The sequence below is a fragment of the Haliaeetus albicilla genome, chromosome 10 (genome assembly GCF_947461875.1).
Source record: "Haliaeetus albicilla chromosome 10, bHalAlb1.1, whole genome shotgun sequence".
Classification (NCBI taxonomy): domain Eukaryota; kingdom Metazoa; phylum Chordata; class Aves; order Accipitriformes; family Accipitridae; genus Haliaeetus; species Haliaeetus albicilla.
The window spans coordinates 11,139,751-11,162,277 of NC_091492.1; the positions used below are offsets into that span (position 1 = coordinate 11,139,751).

General features: G+C 35.6%; 1 protein-coding gene across 3 annotated transcripts in view; it reads left to right on the forward strand.

The window, feature by feature from the left end:
• Window positions 1–22,527, forward strand: part of LOC104323513 (transcription initiation factor TFIID subunit 4) — a 152,468-nt gene that overhangs the window by 37,280 nt on the left and 92,661 nt on the right. For 2 of the 3 annotated variants that reach the window (XM_069793461.1, XM_069793460.1), the window contains exons 9-10: window positions 4,127–4,241; window positions 12,221–12,390. In XM_069793461.1, the coding sequence (XP_069649562.1) occupies window positions 4,127–4,241; window positions 12,221–12,390 (285 nt within the window). Of the gene's footprint in view, window positions 1–4,126; window positions 4,242–12,220; window positions 12,391–18,453; window positions 18,554–19,220; window positions 19,354–22,527 lie in introns of all 3 variants that reach the window. The other variant, XR_011326489.1, reaches the window with a different exon arrangement.

The window sequence follows — 22,527 nt, forward strand, 5'->3', positions numbered from 1 at the left end:
AATGTTTTGAAAGAACCTTAGGACTAACTCTCACATGCTTAGCTCTTACTCAGCAGTTTTTTCATGGAAAAGTTCTGAAAGAAGTCAGGAACTTGACTCTTACTGTCCTAAGCTCTAACTCTGGGCCAAGAAAGAAATTCTGCATTTTTTTTCCTGAAGCCTAGAGGATGCCTCAATTTAATCATCCTATTTTTAACTCTTACTCCTGAAGCAGAACATCATAGTCACTGTCTCTGCAGCTACAGAGATGAAGGTGGGAGTCCTAGAGAAATTTCTCAACCCATAGGCCTTTTTTTTTTTTTTTTTTTTTTTTTTTTTTTTTTTTTTTTTGTCTCCATGCCAGTATGTTTACTCTTTGGTGAGGTCAGAGACTGATTGCAGCAACCTGACATGCCATGATAAGCCAGGGGAGCAAGAAGTGTGGTTTGTACACAACTTCCTCATCTGTCTGTGCACAGGTGGATGTAATGTCTGGCTGATACAGCCCACTTTTTTAAGAGGGTTCTTGAAGCCTTCTTAGTTTCTAATAAATATCCCTTTGTTTCTTTCCACCACTAGACCTCGGTTTTTATTTTTCCTGTTTATATGTGAGAGTATCTTTCTGGATGTGGGCATTTAGACGACTGAGGGTTTGTAATGGAATACAGAGCTTGTCATCTTTAGGTATTGAATCAGAAATCAAACTAGGTTAAATGCACATAAAAGATACTGCTGCTTGTTTGACTTCATTGTTTGGTCTTTTCTGTTCTCTTTGGGAAAAGAAAGCATTAAAACCCCCAATTATCACAGTTAATAGCAGCTGACGTTCTGCTTGCTCTGTTCTCTTCAGAGAATCCATAGCTTGAATGGACATGGAGACCAAGCTCTCACTGTAATCCTGTAGGCTGTTTTTCCAAGTTAGGAAGAAATGCATTTACTTGTCATAAAAAGCATATATTTGATAGCACTGATACTCATGTCCTGACTTTATTAACAGGGAAGTTATTTGGCATCTTATGGCATGAACTTTCACTTCTGACTAATGTGTCTGAGAGTGAAGGCTGATTTCATTTCTTTGATTGTTCAGTCTCTAAGTTGTGAATGTCAACAGTGTGCCAAGAATTTGCATGATACTAGCATCTGCCTTTTAAACAGTGGGTTCAGAATATGAATTTATTCATGATAGCCATTGATCAGCCAATGAAATGCAACTTAACTGGCAATTTGGCTTAAGGAAGACAGCAGTTCAGAAAGGCAAATTCATACAAAGCCCTGCTTTCAGGTGAGCTTACTCCTATTTACAAGCTTGTTTAAGCCCACCACTATATTGTTTTAATTACACAGACAAAGCAAACAATAGGAATTCAGGAAACGTCCCATTGTACAACTGTTCATCCTGTAGCCCATGTCTAGGGAGAAGTCCACCTGTGTGCTTGCAGCTCTAAGAAATGCTGCTAAGGCATACTGTCAGATAACAGTTCATTTTGATTTTGATATCTTGTTAAAGCTTTCTACTGTAAACACCAGTATAATGCTATTTTATACTGGCCTAGGTATTCCTGTAGAAGGAGGTAAGATACTGGAATAGGACATGGTCTATATAGAAAATTACAGTAGTATAATTTTGTGGAGTGGGACTTTTTGAGGATAGTTAGACCAGAACTAAGCTGACTTCCACAGAATGGTGCGTTTTCCTTCTCAGACAGGAGTGAATCTCCTACCGTAATGTATCTTTACATTAATATTAATGCATCTATGTGAACGGACAGTGATGCTTTTTAAAACAGTAGTGTAAAGTTGGCAGGCTTTGAGGACTTCTATATCAACAAAATTGCTTCCACACCAGGGGAAGTAACACTACAGTTATTGCATGAAAAATTCACACTCCTTTATCAAAGCACTTATCAGTATAATAATGAGGTGAATTGCATCTTATGGATGGGGGAATTGAGCCAAAGAAAAAAATAATTAGCCAGAGTATTCATTGCAGCTATTTAACCTGTGCAGGAATACAACTAGGAATTTATAAGCTCCTAAATTTGGGCTTATTTCTCCAGATCATGCTACTTAAAATTTGAAATGAGGACCCAGTGGTGAAAGACTCTGTATGTCATTACCAATCCCATGGAATATCTAGGCCCACAAGTGATTTTAATTTTGAAAATATGCCCTGCTTCATAATATAAATTGATGTTTTAGCTATATTTTGTGTCTAACTGGTTAATCATGCAAAGTTGTGATTTAAACCAGAAAATTTGTATGTCATCCCAAAACTTATATTTACTTTGCCAGATCCATTTGAGTAGAATTACAATATATAGAGAGTGAAAGAAAGTAAGACTTAATTTTTCCATATCCAATGTAGACTTACAGTTTTCCTGACACTAAGAAGTTACCTACTCTGTTGCTGTACCTTTTTGGGTTGGATTTTTTTTTTTTTTGGATCAAAAGTTATCACCTGTAGAAAACAAATCATTGATACTAGTTCTAAAGGAATACAATATTAATTCTGGAGGAATGCCACTGTTACCTTAATTTTGCCATTGCAATAATTTTCAAGGTTAACACACTTCTAATCTCCGAGATGTTAATTGTAGAAAATGGAGATCTGCTAATTTTTATTACTGTATTATTTCTTTCCTTCCAGTTCGCTTAGTAGAAAACCTTTCAATTAGTTCGTCTGAAATAAATATATGAATTGTCTGGTCCATGAACTAATGCTCTCTGTGACATGTCATGGACCTTGAATATTCTGATGACAAAATATTTTTGTTCCCCAGGCTTGGAGCCTGAAGTCCTAAATCTTGTTTTGTATTTGCTAATGTTGAGAGTCCACACAACAGTTTATGCAGATTGAAGAACTGAACGAACACTGTCAAATTAGTTTTGCTTTAAGATCATATGTTGAAGTTGATGAAGACTTCAAAATAAAAAAAGTAATGCTGGACTCATTCAATGCTGACACTTGTTTTAGCAAAGAAGTGTTCTTTAAAGGATTTGTTGGGTTAGTTGTGTTGCAGGTTTTTACAATTAATGAAAGAAAAATAATGTAACTCTACTAAGGTTCATACCATGCCATTTATATGCAATTGAGTCATAGGTGTGCAGGAATAACTTACATGTGCTTCTCAAAGTCTCAAACACTATGTGTATGTAATAAAACTGAGTGATAGACAAGAAAAAGGTGAGAGCTTTTAAGTCAAGTAGACATATGAATTAATTATTTTCACATGCCAAAACACAGATGGGATTAAAGAAAACACAAAATATAACCCAGGTAAATGTGTTTAAGCAGGAGGGCTCACTCCAAAAGTTTCATTTGTCAGTGCTTTTTCAGTTGCATACTGATACAGTGTTTTAAATAATAATAATAGAGGTCTGTTGATTTACTAATCAGCAACATAAATTGGTAATTATTTTTGGTTAGATTTTTCCAAATATCAGCGAGGAATTCATATCCATTTTTTAATTTACTGTCACAAGAAGCTGCATGTCTACCGCACTTTGGATTATTTAGAAAGCCCAGTATTACTTCTACATGTAGACCTGTAAAGTCTAGATACAGATATGAATTACTTTGAAATCATTGTTTTCAAAATGAAGTAAAAGACAACCTTTATGAGGGGGGGTTATATAAAATTTTACAATAGTGTTTCTTCTTTTACATACAATATAAAACATTTAAAAATACTTAAAATAATGTTTTCAACTCTGAAAATACATGTTTTTCACTGCAACAAAGAACAATGACTATACACAAAAATGTAAAAGGCATAGTTAATACCCTGAGTGACTGTGACTTAAAGCATCTGTATTAAGAACATTTCAAATTCTGCTTCTTTATTCTGTGCAGATTGTCTAGAAAAGTGGTTTATTGGCAATTGCAAACACACTTACAGCCGTTATGTGTATTATGGCCAATGGTTTTCAGTTTTGGAATCTTCAGTATTCTGTAAATATTGAACAAACTGTAATGTTAATATAAATTTTGTATTTTAAATTGTTCTTCTTCAGCAGTGTAATCTTTAAAAATAATAACTTCCTTTGTTTGCAATTTACAGACAGTTAAATTTAGTTCCTGGACAGAAGGTTCTTTGATGTAAATTGTCTAAGACAGCTCGTAATAACATTGCTTGGTGTTTTTCAGGCACAGTAGGGAAGGCACCAACAATACAAGCCAGCAAAAGTCCTGGGGGCTTTGGTGTTCAGGTCTCTGCAAATCAGAAAAACAAGCTGAATGACCCTGGAGGTGGTTCTTTCAGGTAAAAAAAAAAAAAAAAAAAAATGCAGCGGGGTGGTTGGGGGGGATCTTAAATATAAAACAGGATTTAGAATTGGCTTAACACCAGAGGGCAGTGTTTTACAATATTTCTTGCCTTTTCTTACTGTGATTGGATGACAATTTTCTTACTTAGTTCTATTTTTAAATAAGGGAGGGGGTCATGACATGTCTTGAGGATTTTTCTCTAAATGCGCTTTTTAATGTTTAGTAAAGACTTCAATTCTGTGGATTATAGTAAAACTTCTGGTAAACGGAATTACGTGTATGAAGTTTTTAAAAAAATACATGGTTGGTTTTATGTATTGCATTCTAATGTTCATATGGAACATATCTTGCTGAGAAGATACTAATTGTGACAAGGCATCCTGTCGATAGGCTTCTTTCTGCAGCTAAGCTGCAGCTATCTCCTCATCAGCATAGAGAAACTACTGTATGGTTTTGATAGTGGGTTTTGGGTTTTTTGGTGTGTGTGTGTAGGATTGTTGTTCTTGGTTTTAAAGAGAAAACACTGTTGTATCTATTCTTCATGTGCTTATTTAGGTGGCAGAGGTGGGGGCATTCTCTGGGTTCTTGTAGTGATCAGGTGCTGCAAAAGTTCAACACAGTAGCATTGATGCATTGAGCTGCTATACCAGTTCTTTTGTACTTCAAACTTTTATTTTATATATATTTTGGATATTTTTACTCTTTGTAGTGAAAAGCTTATTTTCTGTTTACTGCATTTTGCTTTTGCTACCATCATTTTAATTTTTTTCCACTGATGAAAGTACATTTTATTTGTACTTAAACCTTTTCTTTCTTTGTTAAATGATAAAATATTCCTAGATTTTCATTTTTGTCTTCTGGAATCCTTATGTTGCTCTGACATCATCAAAACAGTAATTAATTTTAAGGCTTATGCTTTTTCAGGTGAAGTGAAAGAGAATTTGTAGCTCTTTGAAATATCTCTGCTTTGAGGCATGTCAGTATTGCAACTAATAGTGGTAGTACTTAGTATTAATCTAGAAGCAAAATAATTCAATTTTTTATTTTCCAATGCTTTTGCCTCCCACTGAGTATTTAAATGATTTAAAATGTCTGTTGGGTTCAATTGTACTGTCTTAATAAGTATTTTTTATGTTTGTAAGCAACATGAGCATTTATTCTTCGTTAGTATAGCTTTCAATTTTACATACACCGAAAGGGACAGCATTTTTTTAACTGGATGTTGTAAACTGTGCCAGGATTGATTCTTGCATTCACTTAGTTTATACATAGAATATATTAGGTTAGCTGGAATTGTTAATTTTCCCTTGGGGAGAAGCAAATGCTCAAGGCACTGATTGATAAATCAATAAATCTTTAGTGAGTTTGGTAAATAAGCTGTCAAGGGTGTATGTCATTTTTCCTCTAGAGAACAAATTTTAGTCAGAATGAATGTGTTTGTTTCCTTGCATTGTTTTCTCCTTCAAAATAGTAAGACACAAAGCTGCATTTAAATAAGTCCATAAAATTGCAAGGATTTATTAAACAGCAGCAAAGATCAAGCTTTTTCTTGATATCTTAACAAAGAATTCAGTTGTTTGCATATTTGCATTTCAACCCCTAACCTCTCCTGAGGACAAATAGATGTCTGACTATTAGGCCTAAAGGCATAGAGCTGGAAATCTGTATTAATCCTCTGAATGCTGACTAGTTTTCCTCAACATTCCCAGCGTGTGTGAAGAATGTGTTTTTAGCCAGAAGGCAAACTGGCATCTAAAGCAAAGCAAGAATTTTGAAAAATAGTTGTGTTGTGTATAAATTTATTTTGCCCTTAGTGTTTTATTATTGCATATTTGTTTCATTATTTTATATTCAGCTTTCTTTAAAATAACTTACTTGAGCTTTTCACTCTTGTGAGCAAAGTGTTGGTCACTAGAAATGGAAATGTGAACTTTGTTTTTTTTTCAGTTTCTTCTATTCCGGACTGTGGGAAATACAGGAAGGAATTACATAAAAGATGTAGCAATTAGGAATTTTGCAAATTACAGCTTAGCCTTTAATGTCAGCATTTATTAATGAACTGTAAGACTGCTTACATGAGTTCGCTGCATATTATAGTAGCTATTCTATGACATAGAGTTTTCAACACAAGACTTCTGCAATGTGAAGTTGTTGTATTTGTGAAATTTTGTGTCACCCTTTTTAGTATTAAAATTTATTGTTGCTATATTTTTCAGAGAGAACTACAGACAACTCCATTTTCCTGGTTTTGGCTGGGATAGAGTTAATTTTCTTTCCAGTAGCTGGTATAGTGTGTTTTGGATTTAGTGTGAGAATAATGTTGGTAACACACTTTTAGTTGTTGCTAAGTAGGGCTTATCCCAAGTTAAGGATTTTTTGGTTTCCCATGCTCTGCCAGCAAGCAGGTGCACAAGAAGCTGGGAGGGACCATAGCCAGGACAGCTGACCCAAAGTAGCCAAAGGGATATTCCATACCATAGAACGTCATGCTCAGTATATAAACTGGGGGGAGTTGCCAGGAGGGGCGGATCGCTGCTCGGGCGTCGGTCAGCGGGTGGTGAGAAATTGCATTGTGCATCACTTGGGTCTAGTTTATCTCTTTTTGTTATATTCGAGTACAATTATTGTTATTCTGTTATTATTATATTTCATTTTAGTTATTAAACTGTTCTAATCTCAACCCACAAGTTTTATTTTTTTTTCCGATTCTCCTCCCCATCCCACTGGGAGGGAGGAGGAGTGAGCGAGTGGCTGTGTGGTGCTTAGCTGCTGGCTGGGATTAAACCACAACATCCATTTAGTTGACTTTCAACTATGTTAACACCTAACGGTGGAAATTTGAATTCCATTTTTTGTTTGTTTTACAGTAGAGATCTAGATTTACATTTGTACCATAATAGTCTAGGCAGAGGTTTCTGTAGCTGGGAGAGGTGAAGCAGAAGGCCCACTGAAGTCTGCTAGGGACCTGCGTATTTGGCTACAGCTGCTGTGCACATCATCATCTAGTTTGGTAATCTCAGAGCTCCCGCTAACATAATCTACCAGTGATGACAGTGAAAGTAGCAGACTCTCAAAGTCATTATTCCCCATAGTTCAGATTGTGGCCAATATAAAGAACTAGTGGAAACATTTGTTTCCCCTGATACTGAGTCAGCATAATTTCAGTTGGAAGGGACCCTGAGAGGTCAACTAGTCCAACTTCTGACTCAGAGCAGGTTTGGTTACATCGGGGACTCTTCTAGTTCTACATATCTCCAAGGATGGAGACAGGCGTTTGTACTCTTGTATTATCCTACTGCTTCCTAACTACTGAGTAATGCTCAGTGGCATTGCATGTAAAATGAGGCAAGAAGTGGACAGAACTGTTCTTTAATGTGTGTGCTGATGATGCGTTTGCCATAGTGTACCAGCTAGCCAGATTCTCCTTCCTCTTCACAGGAACCTTTCTTTTTCTGAAACAGTATTTTGAAGCTATGTATAACCTCTTGGAGCCTGTATCAGGTTTTATACAGCCAATGTGATGGGGTTTTTTTCAGAATCAGTTCTACGAAGTGACTGTGATCACTTGAAGCTTATATTAGTATTCATATTTTATGCTGCTGACTGACAACATTTTAAAGTAGAGTCTACCTGGGAATAAAAAATTTGTTTTCAGACCTCTTTTGCCTAGCCAGAAGAATCTGTTGCCTGTTATTTTATTTTTATTTTTAAAAATAGAAGTCTAATAACATAGTTCTGGCAAAATGCCTCAAAATGCATGGTGTTACATCTAATAATGTGCAAAGCAGCCTGTCCTTTGAGGAGAGATAGAAAGCTTACGTAAGTGTTAAATGGATAACTTCAAAGTTTTAATCTCAAACTGGTATATGACATAAAGCCTTAAGCTTTAAGATTCTTTGGTTTTCCAAATAAATATTTCAAGCTATAAGATGATTGTGTATTTTTCCATATTTTTCAAAATAAAGAAAAATGTTGACCACAAATGTGGTATGTTCTGTCATCCCTTTTGCTTATCATTGAGAAGACCTAACACAGACTGTGACTGAATTGTATGACAAAGCAGTATTAGGGAGAAATTTCAAATTAAAGCTTGAAAGTCAGAATAAGCATTATAATAAATTTGTGTAAAGGGAATTTATGCCATTTAAAAATGTGAGGTAGTAGTGACTGTTACTGTAATTTCAAGTCATTGTTTATATCCAACGTATTGTTGTTGATCTCTGATCTTATGATCCATGGAATTTGTAGACTTGCTCAGAGTCTTGCATACATGTAGGGACTTTGCCCTAACAACTTGAGATCTCACTTCTGAGAGAGAGGGAATCAATAGTATAATATTGTCTCAGTTGCTTTATGTATTCTTATAGCTTATTTGGAAGCAGTTCAGTATTTCATGTTTGGACATCATTGGCTCAAATGTTACAAAGTGCTTGAGAAAGAACAGCATGCAATTGTGCAGTTAAGATTTGTTCATAAAGAAAATGCTACCGCATTTTTCTAACGGCTTGTCTTAGTTTAAACAAAGTCTTTGAAACATGTTGCGGACAACTGTGCAAATACTTTGTTTTTTCTTTCTTATTTTCAGATAAGTTTGGTTTTTTGGTGTGGGGTTTTTTTGTAATTGCATGAGTGTTTTTAATGAAGAGGAGAGGGAGAGGTGTTACAAGAGGTTGAATATAAGAGGAAGGATTGAACTCTTAGACTACTTTAAGATGTAGCTTGCATTTGGAAAGGGTTTGAGAACCCATGCTGTCTCCTTAAAAGTAGCATGCCTGTTGGAATGTTAGATTTATCCCACAAGACTCAGACTTTAGTTCAGTAAAAAACAGAAATAATTACTAAAACAGTATAATTAGTATGAGCACAGTAATATATGGCAAGAAACATGAAATTGTTAAATACTGTGCTGGGGTGAAAAGGGAAGGATAGACAGTAATCATCAATCTAGACGACCACTGGATGGCATCTTTGTTCCACGGAATGACTTCTGAAAATTCACTCATCTGCACTTAAAAGTTGACTTTCATAGGAAATTGTTTGGCAAGAATGCTAGTCCCCTCTCTCTCTCTCTCTCAATGCATGTGTGTGTTTCAGTATGCAAACCCAAGCTCTTTATTGTGATAAAGTTCATCAAAGTCAACAAGTATATATTGGTAGAGTTTTTTCCATTAGACTGAAAAAATTGTAGTGCCAACTATGATTAAAACATTTCATATCTATCTTCCATGTAACAAAAAAAAAAAAAAAAAGATGTACTCACAGATAGTAGATTGCCAATGTAAGATGGAAGCAAGTGATTCTGTCCAGGAGTTACAGTGATTTTTAATCACTGTACTTTTTGTAACTTTTTTTTTTACAGTGTCTTTAAAAGTGGTATCACATTGATTTTGATAATTTCATTGGAACCCTGGTTTGTCCCCAAATTAATTGTTTGTTTTTATTTCAGACAATATTTGTTTATTTATAATGTGGTCACATCTGTATTCCAAATAAAAATTGGAATAGCTAAAATGCTAAGCAGAAGTAAGAGAAAAGAGATTGTACTTTCTTCAGCTATTAAGTAAAAGTAGAGATAAGTATAAACTTCTCTTAAAAATTGTGTTCTTGAAGTCAAGAGACTTGATTTTTGTATGGATGATTACTTGAAGGAGGTGAAAGTACCTCAGTACTGCCAACCCGATCTGGAAGTATGGTGTTGAGACTGTATTACTTACTGCTAGCCAGATTGTGCATAACTGCGTGATAAATGCTTGCTAAAGCAAGTGAGATAACGGGGGCTGTATATAGAGAAAGCATGAGAGTATCCTGCTCAGTTGATATTTTATTGAGATCCTTTGAGTCCTTGGGCTCGGGTCCCTTCAGCAGGCAGCGGTACCCAGGCACTGCCGGACCCCACAGGGCAGCAGTGCTGCCTTCACACCCACAGAGATGTGGGGGTCCACTGCGAATCAATATTGGATTTTAATTTTTTTTTTTTAACTGCACAAGCTGGTTAATGCTTTGTAGTTTCATTGGTTTTAGCTTTATTTTGAAATTCTGGGCTCAAGTCTGTTTTCCAGTAGCTTCTACTGTCTTACATAGTTTTGAGTTTGTGTTATGGTAACAACCTTTATATGAGTTTGGTTTTGCCATGGTTTAAAAGGCCTGCTGGATTTGGGCCTTCTGAGTCCTGGGTAGATTACCTTTGACAATGCTCATTCTATTTCACACGCTGAGGTTTTTAAATTCCCCAAAATCTTAGGTTTTCCCCTTTTTCAGTTTTAGTTGCTGTTTTCCATTTGTAGTTAGAATCTTTTGAACTCATAACTGAATATTTAAGTCACTGTTAGTTATGTGGCTGAGTACATTTATCAGCTGTGATATTTGGGAGCAGTTTCACAACTGGTTGGACAAGGCTGAAGAGTAGTTCAGTTGTCTATGCACTGAATGCATAGGAGCCCAGTTTCTTCACGGCAGCTCTTGTGACCCTCCTATGGGTATCATATACATACCATGTGAAATGTAGAAATGACAATCCTTTAGACTCAACATGAAAGTCGTCAAGGCAGATCAACTTTGTGATGCTATCTTCAGGAATTTCATTCTAAGAGAAGAAATCAAGTGCTTAGCACTCGTGGAAAATAATAAAAGCTCATTTGTGTAGCATTTTTCTGACAATCATTGTAAAATTTTCCATATTCTGCCTCAAGTGTTCAGCACATTTCTCCAGGTTTATACAAACAAAAATCCCTTCTTGACTTCTTCCCGCAAAAGAAAACAAAACCACTATCTAACAAAACCACAGAATTCTTCCACCAAAATTGGCTACTCTAGTGTAGATATCAAGGAGAGTATGGGAGGACAGGGAGGACCTAGATGATGGATTTCTGGATTTCTCCCCTTTTGTCTCAAACCTTACTTGGAGCTTTTGGTTTTTACTGTAGGTGTTAAACTTGTTACAAGTGACAGAAAGTATTCTAGGGTGCACAGGACGGTATCTATGTAATAATTTTTTAAAAAATCTTTTAAATTAAGCTTTTCTTTGTTTGCTTTATGCAGTAGTACGAGTCTGGACTTGGATGTATGTGGATCTTTTCCGTATATATATGTTCTCAAAGGTTCTGTAATCACTCCTAGAATATGCTGAAACACAGTGTTTGTGTCAGTAATAGCTCCTGAACAGAATGTGCTAAAAACAGATGGTTGTTTCCACAGTTATGAGTCATACCTCATAGAGGTAGGAGGTAAAAGATGCTTGGGAGATACAGGTGTGGAAACTCAAATTTTTTAGTCAGTACTTCCTCCAGCTGTTAGGAAGGGGTATTGCAGGGCAAACAGTGGCCAAGGAAGTGCTGCTATCATCTTCTCAAATGCAGCTTATTTTACTAAAACTAGTTGACGTTCTACTGATTTTTGTATGTTGCCAGAGAAAATACCAGCACATACTCGAACTGCACTTGGAACCCAGACTTACCTATGAACTCATCATGGTCAAAGAATCTTTCCTGACTATTGCTGAAAATGCTTTGGTGCCCATTTTCACAGGAACTTGCGAAACAGTGCAGGATTCCAAATTCATGTTTTTGCTTTTAATGTCTGTAGGGTTTTAATTTATCATTTTGCTCCTAGTTTTCAGCATAAAGAGAATGGCCAAATGCTTTGTCTTTAGTGATGATCATTGTCTTTAGTTTCCTGACCATCCTGGTTTCATTGATATCACTGACTCTCAGATGAAGAAAAGACACCTGTCACACCTTCTGTTACAGACAAATTGTCCTGCTTCTAAAGTTTTCCTAATGTGTTCAGAGAAATATTTAGTTATTTTTGAATCTAGAATAAATTCTATGAAAACGCAGACCCTAGTGGTTGAGCCTCAAGTTGGCCTAGCCACTGGACATATTGCATGATGATTACTTTTGGAGAAGCAGATAATATACAAAATGAATATATCACATGCAGAATTACTTTTATTTGGTTTTTTTTTTTTCATTATAGAGATGATGATGACATCAATGATGTTGCCTCTATGGCTGGCGTTAATCTTAATGAAGAAAGTGCCCGAATTATGGCTACCAACTCTGACTTGGTTGGAACCCAGATACAGTCCTGTAAAGATGAACCCTTTCTTGCTGCTATACCGCTACATAAACGCATACTTGAAATGGGTGAGAAACGTGTCCTTTCCTTTTGATAGTGTTTTCTTTGGAGTTATGCGATTCTGAGTAACAGAATATGCTTAGCACTTAAGACTGTTTTTTAAGCATTTTATTGCATTATCTTGTATTACCAAATTTTCAAGGTTTTTGTGATAAAAGTAACTTAGTTATCTCAAGTTGGAAAAAAATAGTATGCTGGTACTTTTATACTTCATGCTTTCCCCATGTTTTTTATATCCAAGGATCTCAAAGCTCTTTGCAAACATTAATTATTTCTCACAATCCTCCTTCATGTTTTACACATGAGAAGATTGAAACAGAGAGGTAAAGTAAGTAGTACAGGTCACAGAGGACACCTGTGAATAACATTTAACAGAATGTTGAAGTTTTCTGTCAAGATTTTCTTTCTCCATACAAACCAGTTATTCAGTTCTTAACACCTGCATTTATTTAAGTTCATGGTGATTTTCTTACAGCGTGTTTTCAAAAAGGTGTGTTTATTTATCCTGGCAAAAAGGTGTGTTTGTTTATTTATTCTGCCATTTGAAAATAGAAGTTAAAAACTTTAGTAGAAAAAATAACTATTCAAAATTAGTGATGATTTAAGGTTAGTAAGTATGCTTAGAATGTATTTTATATGACATACTTCATTAATATACTATATATGTTCTAGTACCTCAATGTATCTTTTTCAACATAATTTTGGTAATATTTTCAGAGCCATCAGTGTCTTAAGATACTAAGTTCAAATTGGTTAGGAGCATAAATCATATTTTTTTTTTTAGGACTATGCTTATGTCACTAGTTAAACTTGCAAAATTTTTAGGGATCTAGTTCTCATAATTTTAAAGATAAGACCAAAATCTTGTTACAGATCAGTACAGTTAGGTTTATAAGTCATGTGGTTACTTCTGAAATGTTATTTGTGTTTATGTTCATTGAATTAATGGAAGCCTTTTTATATTGCAGTTGCAGACAAAGTTCTTCACTGACTTATTGTCAAGCTTCACTCTTGTATTTTAATTAGTGCCCTTTAAGTTTTCATTCAGAGAAATGAATTATATTGCATGCTATAGTTGTGTTGTGATGATGTGACGATGGCATTATGTGATGCAGTCTGGGAAGGCATATTTGCAACATTTTGTGAGATGGCTTACCACCACCTGAGATAGAAATCCAGCAAGGTTTTAATGAAATTTGTTTGAGAAACCGTTGTGAGGGATACTCACATAATAGTTTACACAGGTGTAAGAAAACAAAAAGGAAACAGACATAAAACTGTTAAAAAGAATGGGAAATGAGTAATGAATTTGCCATATAAGCCTTAATGAACTGTCTGGGTGTAACAATTGCTGCACAACATGAAGCTGTAATTACAAGTGTAGGACTTACAGGAATCTGTACATACTTTAAGAGCCACAGAACCCATCGCACTATTCATCACTGCCTTTTGGGGTTTGCTCCTCTGAGGAACAAATCCCTATGGCTGTTTTTGAAGCTTTATTGGCTTTGATAATTGAAATGAAACTTTCAAAGCTTTTAAAAGCAGCTGCAGGGATTTACTTCTCAAAAGCAGTGAATCCAGAAGAGCGGCCACTCCTAGTGATCTCCTGCAGCCACTTTTAGAGCTTTATTTTGGCTTTACATGAAGCCTTTTATAGTTTTGAAAGTGGCTGTGGGGTTCACTAGTGGCTACTATCTGGGATCTATGGCTCTTGAGGAGAGAATTCCTTCAGCTGATTTTGAAGTTGTAGAAGCTTGGTTTTCACTGTGTGTGGCCAGATCTGTTGTTTGCATAGGACCACACACAAATTTAGTCATTTGTGCTACTGGACACTTAAAATAACAACATTGTAAGTTCACAACAAAACTCGGTCTTACCATATGTTGCTGGGCCTAGGTGCACCAGGACTAAGCAAAGGAGGCTGTCACCTTCTCAAGCACATTAGGAAAAAGAATGTTATGTGTCCCCTCATTCTTCTGTTTTGGTTATGCCTGTTGATGAATGAGATAAAATACATTGTTTTTTCTTAATTTTACCTGAATACAACTTAAACAGACCTTACTTTCTGCCTTTAAATCTTTTCATATTTAATGATCACTTTAGTTTTAGGGCATGTTTTTAATGTTTTAGTAAGAGAGATTTGCGGTATGTACAGTATTAGGAAACTGTTCTTCTCTCCTTTCTCAGAAGCTAGATCTTTCAAGTTTTCTGTAATACTAATCTCCTTCTCTCTTTTCTGAGTGTGAGCTCTGTCGAGCAACTCAGTAGTGTTCCCCAAAGGCTGTTTCAGAGATTGTGCTTCCATTCACCAGAGTCAGAATATAAACTGCTAAAGTGAGAGCAGATGCTACTCAGTCTTTGGCAGTAACCACCAGCCAAATGCCTCAAAGTTACAGTGAAAGAGGTTTCTTAATATATTGTACGTTCTTATCTCTACTGTAACTTGGCAGTGTTACCATCCACAGTTTATTTTAAATCTAAATGACTAATATTATTATTGATCCTTTTAAATGGAAGAAGTAACTGAAAGGTAATTAATGCAAAGATATTCATCCACTTCCCACGTGTTTCCTTATCCAATTTTGTATCTAGTCATCTTTGGCTGGTAATCATTGCCATTTGTTCATGTAGGAAGACGGGTCTGTGACTGTTTCAAATTCTTCTTTGATGCAAAATCAAGAGTGGGTATTTTGTGGGTATTTCTTAGCAGATAATGTATTGCTTTTGCTATTCCATTCAGGATCATAAAACTTGAAACCCTGATCTTTCTACATGACAGCACAGCACAGTGAAGCATGCAAAGAGTTGTAAGGCTTTTGTTTCTCTTTTGGGGAAGTTGAGAGGCAGAAGTTGATGTTCTTCATCACTCTGCTCCACCCTCTGTGTTGTTTTTCTCAGAGTCAGCATACCAAGCTCCCCTGGTGTTGCTAAGATCTAAGGTTGCAGGTTATGTTGCTTAGCGAATTATTATGGAACAGATTTCTGCTATATCCACCGCATTCCACCCTGGAGGTTTACCTTCCCTTAAGCGGGGGGGACACATATCAATAAATCATCTCCAGCAGTCATTCCACACATGTGCATGCTGATGTGTATACAAACTCTTAAAACTTTCTAGGTCTTTAACTTTATTAGTAAAATGAGTAGTAATTCTTTAAAGGTGAGATAAACTGATTAGACTGTCACAGGTAAATAATGCTGAAAAATCCTAGCTTTTTCATGTGGTTTATGGGAAAGACAAGAAAAAAAGCTTAATAATTTGTAATTGTTTCACTTTTATTCATTCATAAGCTGTTTCTTGGTAGGTAAGAATGCTGTATTGTTTAGGTTCTAGAAGCTAGTTTTTGACATTCTGAGTTTCTCCAAAAGGGGCAACACTTCAGTGAATAAAACAATATGACTTAGCAGGTTGTTTTAAGCATGACAGTTTTCTCTGGTTTGTAACTATCTTGTAAAAAGAAAAACTCCTTGACTCAGAAATTATTACAGTATAGTTTCTGAGAGCAGATAAAAGTTAGGCTGCACTGTATTTTGTATTTAGTATTAGTGAAAGGTAGCAGGGCATAGTGAAGGATGGGGTAAAAGGTGATTGTTTTTATATTGCCTGATAACTAAATCCATAGAAAAAGGGAACAGGTATGTTGCATGCTTTCCTGAGAAGTCTTTTGACTGAGAGTTGGTGGTCTCTAGAACCTCCACTAGTGGTTCCAAAAAACGTTGCTTTATATTTTGTGGTCAAAAGAGCATGATATCCTCACAACCTTAGAATCTGCAGCAGCTTATTAATTCCCACAGCTTTTGTTTTAATTCTGACTGATTTCTTCAACAACCAGATGATGCCGTTTTGCTTTTACTTGGCATCCCTAAAAGTTCATCACTTGTGGAGAATCTTAACCATAAATTAAGTGTTTTAATGCAATAATAATGAAAAATAAGTTTGGCATAATGTATTCTTTGACTTAGATTGTTTCTTTCTCTCTTTCTCTTCACTTTCAGTGTTCTTCACCCAATTTTTCTACTTCAGTTTTTATTGTTAAGAGCACTGGCTGAACAGAATAATTACAAATGTGACATTCTAAGAAATGTGGGACTGGTTTGGCTATATTGAATACATTTTAACTGTCCATCTTGTATTTTCAAATTATTTTTACTTAAATGTGTATGATAAAAATGTATTGGAGAATCATCAATATTTTTATCTCACATTCATTCAGAATTATTTTTACATCTGTATTAGGAAATCAATTTTTCTATAGCATGATTTTACGAAATACTGTATTCATGTCTGTTATCTAGCATTGTTATAAATTTCCTTTGGAAAAGGTCTTACATTGACAGCACAGCATACACCTGCAACATTTCCTAACACAAAATCAGTATTGGATTCTCTTGCTTCATCCAAATAGATTTCTAGGCTGGAACACACATAGTGGTGCAGGCCAATTATTGTGAAGCTTGAAAATGTGCTGATGAATCCACATTCTCCTGGTCCAGTAGTTAAAAGGCTTAGTCTTCCTTAAAATAGCTTCAGAGAAGCTTGGCTTGATAGTAATAAGCTACTGTCTCTGTCAATGTAACAGTTGTAGGGTTAGGCTCAACATAATTTATAGGTTACCTTTTTGTTGTTTTACATGTAAAATACTTTAAAATCTGTCTGATGAAATATTGATCATTGTTCTGCCTTGATTCTATCTTTGTTCAGTCACACTTGAATTGCATGTCTGCTATAAAAATGCATGTTAAAACATAAGAAAATAGCTTATCTGTGTTTTCTGTATTCTGGAGTGTATTGAATCTACTATGTGGCATCACAGTGGCAGCCCAGTTGTATGCATATGTATATATTTTAAATAAATATTTGAATACTCTAGAGGGCATTTTCTATTGCTAAACCATCTAAAAACTGATTGGGATATCCTTCATATGGAACCAGGCCAGTAGATTTCAGAGCCTCTATTTGAAGCATTTGTTATTAGTTTAATAAGAGTCGTTCTGTCATCCCCGTTTCATCTGTTTGTTTGTCAACAGTTGTATTCATGTTTGAATGAGATGAAACTGTACTACTGATGATTGCTCTTTCATACACAGAGCAGTTCTAACATAAAAGTATACTTATTTCTCTGGTTGGTTTATTTTAGAGGGGTTTTATAGCTGCTTAGATTACAGTTGTTGTGGATTCTGAAATTCTGAGCTATCATATTGCCTGTGAACATAATTTTTTGTTTTCACTGCACTTTTTGTTGATGTGACTTAGTCGTTTTCATTGTTGACTTTTTAACTTTTTATCCATGAGTTTATTTGTCTTCAAACTGAAATATTACTTTTAATATCAGTTTTTCCACCAGCATCTTTCTGTCAGGATGACCTTAAACACCTGTGGACATAACTCTTGATTGTGTTTGGAGATAGTTCTAACACATACTTGTTCTTAAGTAGCATTTTGAAGTCGTGCATTGTCCTAATGACATGCTTAGTCCACTTGAACTGTAGCTAGAGTGTTGTTTTCTGTGATTTAGTTGCTTTTTCTCAGGAACAAAGTCATGTTAGGTATTGTATAATCCAAATTACAAGTTACTGTGCATGCCTAAAAAGTTGACTTTCTCCAGTTCCTATAAACTTCAGTATGTCACCTGCAGAGATGTGGCAGGTGTAGAGATGTATTTACATTCTGACATCTGGAATAGTTCTGTAACTTAGTGCAGAGTTAGGTTGGTTTTTTTTCATTAGTATAAAACAAGCAATTTGCTAGAAATTTTATTCAGATTAGGTGTGCACTGCTCCCAGTGTTCTTATCAATGTTCATAGTTGTGATAATTTAGTTTCTTATGTTGCGATGGGAGTTTATTGTACATGTTCAATAGAGAATCTGGTTTTATATTCCAACTTAATTGGTTGCTAATGTTACAATATTAGAAGACAACTATATGTTATTTACATTTATTATTTCCTTTTCAAAAAAGGTGGGAATACATTCCCATCTTAGTATCAGCAGCAGTGTTGCCAAATAAACATAACTAGTAAATATTTCAGCAGAATGTTAAACTGTATTGTTGTTCTTTCTTTAATAGGTCCATGATCAGACTTCCTGTTCTACAAGATGTCCCAACGTGTGTTGGAATGGTAACTTCAGTACCACCTGAGAGCTTGGAGTCTGCCTTTCTGTGAAAGGTAGGGCAGCTTCTGTTCAATATTTTTTGTGTATTTCTAAGGTTTTCTTTTTATTAATCTTATTGGTTCTGCAACACTACAGAATCTGAGTTGTGCTTTTAGCAGTATCACCTCTATGTGCCAGAACTGATGTTATTTCATCAAGCAGTAATTTCTTAAAATAAATGTAGATATGTTCAAGCTATGATTATTTGTGAAGAAAATGAAGCTGTTTCTTCAGGCATCATTTTCAAAGGTTTTACTCCAGTTGAACTGAGAGCATGACCATACTATTTGCTCCCAGAAATATTTGGAGAATTCAAGTTCTGTTTTCACCATAATACCTTGCTTCTGTGTTATGTATGTAGTGGAAGAGCCTTCTTTAAAAGGTCTTGCTATTTCTGGAAGGCAGTTCTGGCCTTCAGGGCCTACCAAAATATGTTGCCCAGCCTCAGAATAAGTTTGTATCTGGGAATTGAATGGCTTAAATTTCTTGGTCTCTTTAAAGGAAAGTAAAATTAAGATCATCATTCTGTGGAGATGCATTGTCTGCCAGATTAATTTATAAAGTCCATCTCATAAAGAGATTTCTGGTAATAAATATTGGATGTAAAATAAGAACAATAAAAAGAAAACCTTAGAGAACCATTCAATATTGCAATAAAGCTGACTTACATTATCCCTGTAGGCAAACTCCATGCTCTAGAGGTGGTACTAATGTCCCCAACTCTCAACACATGTTGGAACGTCTTTGTGGAGGAGGAAGTCATTGATCAGTGAGCAGCATCCTCAAGGATCGTTTAAGGGGGGAAAAGTAAAAGGTAATATTGTCTAAAATATGTTGAAATGATTGTTCATTACGTTTATTTGGCAATCCTGCTGCTCATACTAAGGTTGTAATGTTTTCATTTCTTAAAATTATTGAAAAACCTCATAAACGTCACTTTAGTCTTTCTTTCTCCCATGAGTTTGAATTGCATTCGTTAGCTGCCTTCATGTTGCTGAGTCTGATGCATACAAAGTCCAGATTCTACTATAATTCATTGGCGATTTGACACTTTTTTTTTCAGTGCTTGTAATATGGAGAGTGTTGGTCTGTGGTTTAACCAGTTTTCCAGTTCTGCAGTGTCTAGCGTTAAATAAAATAAGTCACAGCCTAATGTTGCAAAGTGTTGAACTGGTACAAAGACATTCTACTAGTAACGAAGGGGTATTTGTTTTCAAGGACGTAGCTGCAATACTGGATGTTGTGCCAGATGAGGCACCATGAACCATCTGTTCTTGCACAGTGTAGAAATGAGACTTTAATATCGACTAACATAAACTACAGCTATTTTGACAAAATCAAATGACCATGTCTGATCTGGATAAATTTTGTTGTGAGGGACGATTTGGTGATGCACGGATTTGGTATTAATGAATGTGGCACAATGTCCTGATCTTGACAACTTTTCCTCTAATCCTGGACATACACAGATGAAGGTGCTGACATTTTGAAATTCAGGTTATGGTCTTTGGTCTACCCTTCTGGTATCCTTTATAATTTTCTATATTGTTTGTGCATATCCTTTCCAGCTGACATGGCCATCCCACCTCCTTAAGATGAGGCCTTGTGTTGAGCTAGTCTGCCTGGCATCAGGCTTGTAGTGGACAACTGTGATACCTCTTCAGACATGTCACCAACAAGACTTATAGTGCAGAAGGATGATTTCTCCAGAAAAAAATTTGCCAAAATGTCTGCATTATTTGCAGAAGTTGTTTTAAAAGAACAGAAGCATGTAGGCAAATTCTTATACTTGGTATTCCTTCTAGTCCTTGTGTGGATGTGATTGAATGTTCTGTTACTGCAAGGACTACGTTACAGGATGCTGGCATCTGTGCCTCCACATGTGTTTGTCATCTCTGTTACAACAGTTCTTCTCCATCTCTGTCTCACCTGGCATACTGTCATAATCATATACTTCTTGTATTTAAGCCTGAGGTCTGTATTTAAGCCTGAGGTCCTGTAATGGTTTAGTATCTTTTGATCTTGGGCTTAGCCCAAGAAGCACATTCTTCTAGCCTGCATGAAAACAGGTAGGGGATAAATCCCCAGCTAATGACTTCTCTATTGTTTTGTTAAGGACTGTTACTGGTGTCATTGCCATATTAGTTCTTTCTCATCTGGTCCCTCTGACAATCTCTTTTGATTTGACTCTGTAGTGAGTAACCAAACACAAAAGTACGTTGAGGCATGTACTATTATTCATAAAAATAGTGAACATATTTTCCCATTCTCTACAGTTACTCAGTGTTTATTCTTGGATGTTCCTGAATGTCTTTGGACATGCTTATTATGTTGTATTGTATTTATGTTTTGAGAAAACTAAGGTTGTAAAAATAATCATATAACTGTAATCTGTATATTCTCATTTGACTTGTTGAGACCTGCATCTATTTCAGTTCTCATCCCCTCCTCTGTCTTTTACATTTTCCTCGCACTGTTCAGTCGCTGCAGCACAGATTACTAGGGTTACAGGGTAGGATCTGGATGTAGTTCTCAAAAATTCTTTGGCCTTCAGTGCCTCCCTTTTGATAACTTCAGCATCCACCCTTCTTTTAGGATATACACATGAAATTGCACACAAATAATCTTAAAGAGGAATTATTAAAAGAGAAGGAATTAAACATCAAAATTAAGGATAACATGTTTCCTTAGCACATTGAGATTTTGATTTCTTAAAAAAAATAAATCAGGTATTATACAGTTTAGTTACAGAAAAAAAATAGGGAAAAGATTAATAGTAGTAGCTTCTGTCCCTTCAGAGTTTATGTTCTTTCTGTCCTCTCTAACCAGGTTCTAAGGCTTCCTTGCCATCTGAATACCAAGTGTTCTCTTCTCCTAGATGCACTGCTCATATGTTCATGCTTCCATGATTTGTGGCAACTCCTTCCATTTTCCAAACCTCCACATACCTGTGCATAATGTTGTTTGGTGACTGGCTTGGTTCTGTTAGAGACAAACCACTGAGGATAATAAAAAGACTCATAGGGATGATTAATAGCTACCTTTCAGCTGTTTAATTATCTAGCTTAGAGACAGAATTTTGGAAACTGGATTGTCTGGTTATATATATTTTAGGTCAGACCTTTTCTCAAATTAGTTCTTTCTTTTTGCCAAAAAGTATGAATTATGTGTGGGTTTTCAGACTTACCCACCTGGTTGAGAATTCTTAGAGAAGTGAAGGCTTTTTTTTTTTTTTTTTTGTCATTCTTACATGACTTTCATCACAAAACAGTAATTGTATAAGTACGGTTAAGTAGGGTTCTTGAGAAATATTTTTTCTACTTGATGAGTTTTCTTGTCCTGCCCTGAATCCCACTGACTTGCCAAAGAGCTTCAAATCAGCATGGAAAATAGGATCAGACATTTTGGCCTGCGTTACACGTAGATTTTTGCATGGATACAACTATTTCTCTGGCTCTGTTGTGTTAAAATAATAATACCAACATGACCCCCTAGAATGGAGCTATTTTTCTGGTTTTCCATTTACGAGATTTAGAGATACCAAATGAAATTAGAAGGTAAAAGTTCAAAACAAGCAAAAAGGGCTCTTTTTTTGCCACGTGAGTAGTTAAGTTGTAGAACTCTTTGTTTTAGGATGTTGCAGGTTCAAAAAATTACTTGAAAAATTAATGGGGGAAAAAAATTCCATCCTGCCCTAATAGAGAGAAAGGTAAGATCCTCTAACTTAGGATGGTTCTAGGCTGTATATTGTTGCATAGTTATCACTGCATGCTTTTTTTTTTTTTAAATAGTCTTCTGGCAGCATCTGCCGTTACTGCTGTTAGAGAAAGGATGCCAGACTGTATTACCCAGTATAGCTTTTCTTAACTTTTTATACAATTATAGAAATACATAACTATTTGGTATAGTATAGTTTGTACTGAATAAGTTAAATCCACTAGAGTACCTGGAACAAGCTTTATGAGTGGTTTTGTACCAGTGCATTCAC